Genomic DNA, 10582 nt, shown 5'->3' on the forward strand with positions numbered 1-10582 from the left:
ACAAGGTCCTCATTAGCTTCAAAGACAGTCGCACAGGAAATAGATTCCTGAGGAATGGTCCGTGAAATGTCAAGGGACACCTGATGAACCTACAAAGGTGGTTGTAGGGGGAGTCTATCCTGGACGTCAGCCACGACTTTATGGAATTCTGGATACAGGTGCATAGGCTTCCTGTAGAAAGATTAAATGCTAAAACTGTCAAAACCATTGGAGATATGATCGGAATAATGGAAAAAGTGGAAGACCCCATAAAAGAAGGCACCCTACAAAGGAACTTCCTAAGACTCAGGGCAGCCATCAACATTACACAACCTCTTCAGACAGGATTCTGGTTGAATAGAGGAAACAAGTCCAAGTCCTGGATAAGCTTCCAGTACGAAAGACTACAGGACAACTACTGCTTCAAGTGTGGAATCATTGGCCACGAGAAGAGAAACTGTGACAAGCCTCAAGCCATGGCATGTTGGGACCTACTAAACCAAAGTATGGTGTAGGGCTGGAAACAGAAAGGGCAAGGCCGCTGCACTCGCCAAGGGAGGAAGAAGCATTGGAGCAACAAATCAGGGAGAACGAAGCAGCGCGTGGAGATCAAACGCCGGAGGATGAAGGTGTCAATAACAAAAGCACTAAAAACGACCCTAAGAACCAATGGGTAAAAGGAGTAGAAGAAATAGAGGTCACTTCTAGAGAGATTAAAATAAAAGAGTCAGATGAAAGAGGCGGCGAAAAGATGGAAGAGCAGAGAGGAGCTATCCCACTGCCACAAGAAAGTTGGCCAGAAGATAGAGACATACGCCTCCTGAATCTCCTTGGAACAGCAGTTCACAAATTACGAGGAATAAAAGGTAACAGTTTGATGGGAGGAGAGGAAGTTTCAAGAAAGGAGAAGTGGACAGGGCTAGAAGGCATATCTCAAGAGGAAATTAGGATCCAGGCTGGGCCATCAAACTGGATGAGGCCCAACTCACCACAAGTCCAAGATAACAAAAGCAAAGAAATGATAGAAGGAAAATCAAACAACAATGGCCCAAGTAAACCTCAATACTCAAGAAATTTACTTCATCCAAGGCAGGATCCCATATGGGCCCAACAAGGAGGAGTTTGCCAATATGATCATCCATCCAACCCTTACTCGGGCCCATGGAAATAGGAAAGGGGAAAAGAAGGTAGGCAGAACAAAGAGGTCAAAGAAGGGGACAAGAACAACGTCAACCTCAGATGGGCTACAAGAGAAAAAGCTGAAAATGGGAAAAAGAAATGAGCCAGGAGAAAAAGCAAGCTTACAAAAACCAAGATGGAGTCACCTACTATGTTGAATTGGCTCCAGATGATGAGATTGCAGAATCTGAAGCAAGCAACCAGGTTAACAAGGACATGAAGATATGGGAAGAAATACTCAGCATAGGTATGCAATACAATTTGAAGATCAAGAGGAAAAGAGAGCATTCAGAAATCAAAGCACTGACCAACTCCAACTGGGAAGATGACCAAGAGTCAAGGAACAACAAACGGAACAAAGAAGTGGTACAGAAAGGAAACAACATGGATTTGGACGAACAAGAACCAACTTACAAGGCTGAGGAGGCGGGCCCACACATGCCCCCACCCTAACCATGATTATCCTAAGTTGGAACTGTCGCGGTATGGCGGCGACTGCGACAGTGTCCGAATTAAAAAATATGTGTAAGAAGCACAAGCCGGCCATTGTCTACTTAATGGAAACTAGATGTAAGGAAAAGAATGTAAAGAAGTATGCTAGGAAGCTTCAATTTAAGACTAGTTTTTGTGTAGAACCCCGGGGCTTGTTCGGGGTCTGTGCCTTCTATGGAATGAAAAAGTTCGTATTTCAGTTTATTCTTGGTGTCAAAATTATATCATTGCAGACATAAAGAGCAATAACAATCTGAACTGGAAGTGTTGCTTTACATATGGCAATCCTATTTTCAAACAGAGAAGGAGAACTTGGCAAGCTATTAGTGAGTCCAAGGACCTGATGGATGAACCAAGTTGCTTCATAGGTGATTTCAATGACATTCTTCATCAAGAAGAGAAGATCGGCAAGCACCCCAAACCACGCATACAAATAGAAGAGTTCAGGAACCTAGTACACAAGAAGAATCTCATGGACCTGGAACGCAAAGGCAGTAAATTCACTTGGTTCAGTAATCCAAGAGACGGCCTTGTGACAAGAGAAAGAATAAACAGAGCTCTAGTAAACTGGAAGTGGAGACAGATCTTCAACCATGCCAAACTGATAGCTCTACCTGTAATATCTTCAGACCATTGCCATTACTACTCAACATAGAACCGAATCAGAAGGTTCCAAGGCGTTCAGATACGAGGCCTACTGGGACGATAAGGAGGAGTGCAAGGAAGTCATAAGAAAGGGGTGGACATCCAAGGCACAAGGTGGAGATTGGAACAAATTTATGGAAAAAACCAGCAACTGCATCAAGAATCTCTAAGAGTGGAACTGGAGGAGCTTCAAAAGAGCCGACGAGGAGAATACTAGATGGTAATGTAAAATTCAAAATCTCCAAAACTCCCATCACAACCCAAGGCAGCAGCAGCAAATTGAGAATCCAAAACAAAGAATTAGAGAACTATGGAGACAAGAAGAAAAATATTGGGCTCAAAAGGCTAGAGTGAAATGGCTTAAATGGGGAGACCGAAACACGGCCTTCTTCCACGCTTTAACCATTCAAAGGAGAGATAGGAACCGTATTGACAGGCTGAGGGATGCAGAAGGGAGATGGGTACAAGAACAGGAAGAAATCTTACGACTCATAGAAGACTACTACTCTAAGCTTTTCACTTCCAGCGGGCAACCTAACTTAGCGGAATGTATAAAAGAGGTCCCCAAAAGAGTCACTGAAGAAATGAATGCAGATCTCCTAAAAGAAGTCACAGAGGACGAGATCAAATAGGCAGTGTTCAGTAAGGATGGTACTAGAGCTCCAGGGCCAGATGGATTAAATGTCTTTTTTATCAGAATCATTGGAGCACCATAAGCAAAGATGTATGTGCTGTGGTTAAAAATTTCTTTGAAGGAGGCTCCATACCAAGACAAATCAATGAAACACAGGTGGTGCTCATCCCAAAGATTAAGCAAGCATAAACCTTGAAACAGTTGAGGCCCATAAGCTACTGCAACTACATTTACAAAATAATATCTAAGGTGCTAGTGGCTAGATTGCGGGGAATCATAGATAAGATCGTTTCACTAACCCAAAGTGCTTTTGTCAGTGGAAGACTCATTCAAGACAACATAGTCATAGTCCAAGAAGCAATCCACAGAATAACAAGAAAAGGGAAAGAAGCCACAAAGGACTTAGCCATCAAGCTTGATATGAATAAAGCTTACGATAGGATGGAGTGGAAGTTCATAGAAGAAGCGCTAAAGGCCTTCGGGTTCCATCAAGAATGGGTAAAGCTCATAATGGAGTGCATCAGAAGCGTGACATATAAGTTTAAGATCAATGAAGCTCTAACCAAGGAAATCATCCCACAAAGAGGACTGAGACAGGGAGACCCCCTTTTCCCTTATCTTTTTATTTTAGCTTCTGAGGTTTTTACCATTTTAATGGACAATTCCCTAAACAGAAAGATTATCACAGGAGTTAAGCTAGCACCTAAAGCACCAATTATCACTCACTTACTGTTCGCTGATGATTGTATCATATTTTCAGGGGCAGAAGAGGAGGAAATCTATCAACTAGTACAGATCCTGAACCAATATACCTCGACCTCTGGACAAGTGATCAATTTAGAAAAATAAGGAATAATCTTTGGGAACCAGATTCCGATCCAAACCAGAGTCAACATAGAAGACATTCTCAACATTCCAACTTGGGACAGCCCAGGGAGATACCTGGGACTCCCGGCTCATTGGGGAAGGGCGAAAGGCAAGGCTCTAGAGTGGATCATGAAAAAAGTGGAAGGAAAAATAGAAGGATGGAAAGAAAGCCTGTTAAATCAAGCTAGCAAGGAGGTTCTTATAAAAGCAGTCATACAAGCAATTCCAACATACGCCATGAGCATTCTAAGGTTCCCCAAATTCTTTTGTAATAAATTAAATGCCAAAATCGCTAAGTTTTGGTGGAGAAGTCAAGGAAAAGAAAGAGGGATCCATTGGAAGGCTTGGCCAAAGCTATGCAAGAGTAAGAAAGAAGGAATACTCGGTTTTAAGGAGTTTCACCACCAGAATACGGCACAATTAGCCAAACAGACTTGGAGAGTGATCAGGAACCCGGAAGCAAAATGGGTACAAGTTCTCAAGGCCCTATATTTTCCAGATTGTGATTTTTGGGAAGCGTCAAAGCATCAAAAGGGCACATAGAGCGAAAATCCAAAGGAGTTTTTTCCCAGTTGTAGCAAAAAAAATACTCCAAACTCCAGTAAGCAGGATCTCTAAGGAGGACAGGTTATTGTGACCCTTCAGGAAGAATGGAGAATTCACAACCAAAATAGGGCACTATGTGGCAAAAAAAGAAGAAGACGAAAGAAGTCGCTACAACAGCCCATCATCAAGCTCAGTGTTCGAAGAACTATGGGAAGGGATTTGGAACATAAAGGCACCCCAAAAAATCAAAATGTTCCTATGGAAGGTCGCACACAACATCATTCCGGTAAGAGCAAATTTAAAGAAAAAGAGATTATTGACTAATAGTGTTTGTCCGATCTGTTTGCAAGAAGAAGAAACCAATGAGCATACTCTCTTGCTCTGTGAATGGACTAGAGCAGTGTGGTTTGGCTCACAGTCACAATGTACGTCAACAAACCAAAATGTCAGATCAGTGGGACAATGGCTACAACAAATGTATAGGAAGTGTAAAGAAGCCAGCAGAGCGAAAGCGGACCAGAATTGGAGTAGAATTGGCATCACTATGTGGACAATATGGAAGGCTAGGAACAACCACGTGTACAACAACATAGAGCCTAACCCAGAGTATACCATCAATCATGCAAGAATAATAGAGAAAGAGTACAATAGCCTAATAAAAGAAAACATCTCCAAAGTCAGAGAAGACAACAAAAGGAGGCCATTACCTGCCATTTGGAGACCACCTCCTCATAGCTGGCTCAAGGTAAACTCTGATGCTTCTTTTTCCATTGGAACCAAGTCAGGGGCAACAGCTTCAGTGATCAGAGACCATACAGGAAAAATCCTGGGAGGATCTGCAACAGTGATTCAAGCAAACTCAAGCCTATCAGCAGAAGCACAAGCATTAAGGGAAGCTGTAATTCTAGTGGAGAATTTAAATATTCAAAGAGCCATCATTGAAACAGATAGTCTGCAGATTGTTCAGACTCTCAAATCAGGGGTCACAATTTGGAAAATAGATCCAATCATTCAAGACATAATTTCTATTCAAAAAAGACTTTCAAATTGTGATTTCACCTGGACCCCTCGAGAAGGAAACAGACTGGCCCATACATTAGCAGCTCTGAAACTCAAAAATTAACTTCCTGCTATTTGGCCAACAACTCTCCCGCCTCAAATTGCAGACATCATCAGAAGGGAAAGAATTGGATTGCTTCTCCGGAATCTTCATCAGCAAACTTGAAAGCAAAGATAGAGCAGTCAATAGAACTCACCTCGCAAGCATGGCCTGATCTATGTTTTATATAAATAAATATTTATATACTTTCATATATATAATCGAATTAAAAAAGGGGGAAGAAATTTTGAAGTTAAGATCTTCCTAACGAGAATTGGGTCTTAATAATATATATATATATATATATATATATATATATATATATATATATATATATATATATATTAAAATATATTATTATTATTATTATTATTATTATTATTATTATTATTATTATTATTATTATTATTATTATTATTATTATACAAAATAATATGTATTATTAAAAAAAAAGTTAATTGGCAGGTTAAGGAAAGTGAAGATTGGAACAGTTAAGAAAGGAAGGCACCATTGCCGCAGAGAGGTTCCAACCTTCCAAAATTTAAGTGATCCCACCAGATTCCTCCTTAGCCAGAGCAGTGCCGTTTGTCTAGGCATCATTATTATCGAAGCTGTTGCACCCCAAGCATCTTCCAGCGGCCAAGCATCAGTGAGTCAGAGTAGCGCTCTTCAGAGACTATTTGCCTAGAAGTGTAGGAGCAGGGGAGCGATCTCCATCTTCCTTCTTCTCCGAAGAGCTGGAGCGAACCGGTTCTCCGCCCTTTGCCAACCTGATTCAGAGACATCCTCTTTTTTCAAGACGTTAACTCTGGAACTTAGCTTCGTCTGATTTAGAGCATTAGGTGAGAGTGGTTGGTTGAGAGAGAGAGAGAGAGGTAATCTGCTATTTCAATTAGGATAATTAGGCGGGCGGGTTTGGGTCTCAATTCTTTTTGTGTGTGGGTCAGGTGTCTGGCCTTCACCAGGTCCAAAAAAAAAAGCCTACATTTTTTTTGGTCAAGGTCCAGGCCAACAGACAAGCCCAAACCACAACAAACCGGATCCCCAATCCTATTACCCGACCCAGCGTTGGAAGAGCTCTCCTTCCCCAATCTGCAGTTGTAGCTCCTTACTGGTATCTTATCCCGATCCTGAAGACACATTCCTCGCCTACCACTTCGACGTTGCCTGCGTCATTATCGTCGGTCGTAACCTCTGCATGTTGTCCAAGAGTAGAGATCCGTCATTGCAACAGCTTTTCCTTGGCATCGAAGGTCGTCATATACGCCGGCAAGAATTGAAGCAGAGAAATGTTATTGGAATGAAGTGCTGAAGGCCAGCGGAATGAAGCCAGCTGCTAATAGAGGAACCGTCGAAAAAGTTATCAGAGTACTGACGCTGATAATGCACCCCCGCCAGACCAGATCTCAGGTTACTACCTGCATTCACCTTCTCCTCATTCGATACTCAGACAATGCAAAAATCATATCGAAAGGAGCCTGAGCAGAAGCGTGAGCTCCGAGTTGCAGAGTACATGCTTTCTCTCTCTGGATTGGCACGATCCAGACTAAGCCGGCGTGTGACTACGAAGGACTGGAGGTAAGGAAGATAGTGAGGAATATCTACGCCACCACCCTCCAAAGGATGGCGATGCTGAAACCACAGCTGACCCACATCTGGGGTGAATGCGGACTCACTGCCTCAGATCAAACACAATCTGGGATGGATTGAGACTCCTCTAGTAGACATGAGCAACCCAACCCAAATCAAGGAAACCTCGAAGACCCAATCTGTCCAGCAACGAAGAACATGACACAAGCCCTACATTGCTCCTCAATTTCACCAATGCAAAAAACTCCAATTTGATATCCAACAAAAAAAAGTACTGCACAGGATCCACCAAGGAGAGAATAGAAACAACAAACATAATATTCCACCCTCTCCCGACAAGGAAGGTGCCAAAATCCACATCCAAAATGCCTTCGAACTTTCAACCTACAAGCAAAGTAAATCTCTGTTTGATTTAATTAATACACAGCCAGTCCAAAACAAATTTCCATGCTCATGATCTGTTTGCCAATTGTAGAGACATGTAGTGCTCTTCTTTCAAAATGTTCATGATGGTTTACAGTTTGCACCTGGGCCAATTCTATCAAAGAGAACCGTCAGCTGTAAGCTTGGCTACTTCATGCGCTAAGGTATTCCCTTCTCTAGGCACCCAGGTAAATCCACAATTTGAGATATTTCGCGCTAAATCCAAAATATCATCCAAAATAACTTGAATTTCTGCAATTGATGCCTTTTATTTTAGAGCTTAGATGAGTATCAAACTGTCAGATTCAAAGATAATTCTTTCCAGTTGAAAGTTTTTAGCTATTATTAGTGCTTCCCTAACTACTAAGGCTTCCGCAGCTAAAGGCGAGGAAGCCGCAATTTTAGAGTATGAGGCTGTGAGGAGGTTTTCAGCGTGGTCTCTGAATACTGCCGCTATTGCTCCTCCAAAGAACACTTTGAGAAACGCTGCATCAACATTGCACTTAACCCATTCTGGCAGAGGCGGTCTCCAGGCAACCCTTCTAACTGTCCTTCTATTGTGAATAGAACTTATAGCTGGTTCTTCTGCAAAATCTGCAAATTCTGTTTCCATTTGTTTAGCCTTGTTAATTACTAGTAAAGGACTAGGTTTGGACCTCTAATGCACTGCTTGATTTCTTGCTTTTCACACCTCCCATGCCAAAAAATCTACTCTGCTGCTACACAGTTCATAATCAGTTCATGTGCACACCTTCATATTTTTAAAAAGATCTATTATCCATTTTCCAAAATATGAGACTGTATGGGCCGTAGGACAGCACTGAATTTGGGCTCCAAACCACACAGCCCTTGTCCAAGAGCAGAGCAGTAGCGCATGCTCAGTGGACTCTGGTTCCTGCAAACAAATAGGACAGATAGGAGTGTTAGAGATTTTTTTATTATAAAGATTTTGAAAGACCAGTAAAATGTTATGCGAGGCCCGCCATAGAAAGGTTCTGATCTTTTGAGGCACTTTTAATTTCCAAATGTCCCTCCATAAGTCCTTAAAGTCATCACTAGTTGATGGGCTATTGTTATTATCGATATGCTGCTCTTTTCTGGCAACATGATATCCCGTTTTGATAGTGTACTTCCCATCTGTTTTAAGAGGCCAACTAAATTTGTCTTCTCTACCAATAACACTCACCGGGGTTCTAATGATCTTCCCTATAGTATCTCCATCAAAATGTTTCCTTAACTCGTTTATATTCCACCCCTGTCCTTCACTAATTAGCTCCTTTACAAACGTGACGTCATCATTCATAACATCAGGACTCTTCTTCATGTTCAATATCCAATTATCTTCCAAGATTCTCATTTTTTCTGCATTCCCAATCAACCATCTCCCATTTCTCAAAAGGAAATCCTTACCATGAACAATACTTTTCCAGATCCAATATGCTCCCTTTCCTGCCTTAGTTACTTTAAAATCCTCATTCGGAAAATAGACAACCTTAAGCACCTGAACCCAGACCGCATTAGGGCATTCGAAAACTCTCCATGCTTGTTTTGCCAAGCGTGCTATATTTTGACTATAAAAATTCTTAAAACCAATTCCTCCATCCCTTTTGCTAGCACAAATTTTATCCCAACTCCTCCAATAGATACCCCTATCCTTACTAGTAGAGGCCCACCAAAATTTAGCCACTTTCTGACAAAGACGGTGATAAAAACCTTTAGGAAAGAGGCCGACATTCATAGCATAGGCAGGTATCGCTTGAATAACCGATTTGATGAGAAACTCCCTCTCAGACTGAGTAAGAAGTTTTTCTTTCCAACCGCAAAGCTTATCAGACACACGCTCCTCAATCCACCTCAGAGCTTTATTCTTAGATCTACCCCACTGAGCCGGAAGACCATGGTACTTACCTGGTTGATCCCAAGCAGACAACCCTAAGATCTCTTCTATTTCTACTCTATTTTTGATCAGAACCTGGTTGCCGAACGTAATCCCAGACTTGTCAACATTTATTCGCTACCACGAGGCTTCTGTATACATATTTAAAATAGTAATGAGCTGATAAACTTCCTCCTCACTATCCTTCGAGAAAATAATGCAGTCATTCGCAAAGAGGAGATGAGAAATGGCTGAAGCAGTAGGAGCAATTCTGACACCAGAGATTCTACCCTCTTCTTTAGCCTTGTCCATAAGGATAGTAAAAACTTCAGCTGCTATGATAAACAGGTATGGCGAAAGGGGGTCTCCCTGCCTTAGTCCCCTCTGCGGCACAAAACTTCTTGACAAAATACCATTGATCTTAATTTTATAAGAGACCTGTGGACACACATCATAATCATCTTAACCCAGTGCAGATTAAACCCAAAAGCTTTCAGAGTTGCTTCTAGGAATGACCATTCAACCCTGTCATAGGCTTTGTTCATATCAATCTTAACGGCTAAGTTCCTGGAAGCATGCTACCCTTTTTTATTTAAAGCATGAAACATTTCCTGCACTATTACCATGTTATCTTGAATGAGGCGTCCCCCCACAAAATCACTCTAAATAGGTGAAACAATCGTATCTATTATTCTTCTAAGCCTAATAACCAACACCTCAGAAATGATCTTATATATAAAGTTACAACAGCTAATCGATCGAAGCTGATTAAGAGTTTCTGGGTAATTGGTCTTAGGAACCAAAACTATAATAGTATCTCCGATGCTACTTGGTAGGATCCCTTCTTGAAAGAAATGCTTAACAACTTCACAAACCTCTTTCTCAATAATTCCCCAATGCTTTTGGAAAAAAAGGCTATTTAATCCATCTGGACCTGGTGCCTTAAGACTTCCAAGGCTGAAAGTAGCTTCTTTGATTTCCTTATCAGAAACCTCTTTCATTAGCTCTCGATTCATATCTTTAGTCAATCTAATAGGGATTTTGCTAATGCATTCAGACATAACAAGGTTATCGGAAGCTTTAAAAAGATTATGAAAATGAAGAACTGCCAGCTTAAGTATCTCATTCTCCCCACACACCATTCTTCACTAGTATCCTTTAATCTCTCAATCATATTCCTGTCCCTTCGTTGAATGGTAGAAGCATGGAAAAAAGCAGTATTCTTGTCGCCAAACTTCAGCCATTTCACTCT

General features: G+C 41.4%; 1 protein-coding gene across 1 annotated transcript; it reads left to right on the forward strand.

The window, feature by feature from the left end:
* Positions 1-1643: 1643 nt before the first annotated feature.
* On the forward strand, positions 1644-2305 carry LOC148563358 (uncharacterized). Its single transcript, XM_088486762.1, has 2 exons — positions 1644-1728; positions 1884-2305. The coding sequence occupies exons 1-2, from the start codon at positions 1644-1646 to the stop codon at positions 2303-2305; spliced, it is 507 nt and encodes a 168-aa protein (XP_088342888.1).
* Positions 2306-10582: the final 8277 nt, after the last annotated feature.

The sequence above is a fragment of the Arachis ipaensis genome, chromosome B5, assembly GCF_059453495.1.
Source record: "Arachis ipaensis isolate K30076 ecotype BB chromosome B5, ASM5945349v1, whole genome shotgun sequence".
In the NCBI taxonomy this organism is placed as follows: Eukaryota; Viridiplantae; Streptophyta; class Magnoliopsida; order Fabales; family Fabaceae; genus Arachis; species Arachis ipaensis.

Excerpts from the sequence above, each read along its gene's own strand:
- LOC148563358 (XM_088486762.1), top strand. The coding sequence starts at position 1,644 with ATGGCGGCGACTGCGACAGTGTCCGAATTAAAAAATATGTGTAAGAAG. Across the intron at positions 1,729-1,883 it reads CTACTTAATGGAAACTAGAT|ACATAAAGAGCAATAACAAT; the intron begins GTAAGGAAAAGA and ends ATATCATTGCAG.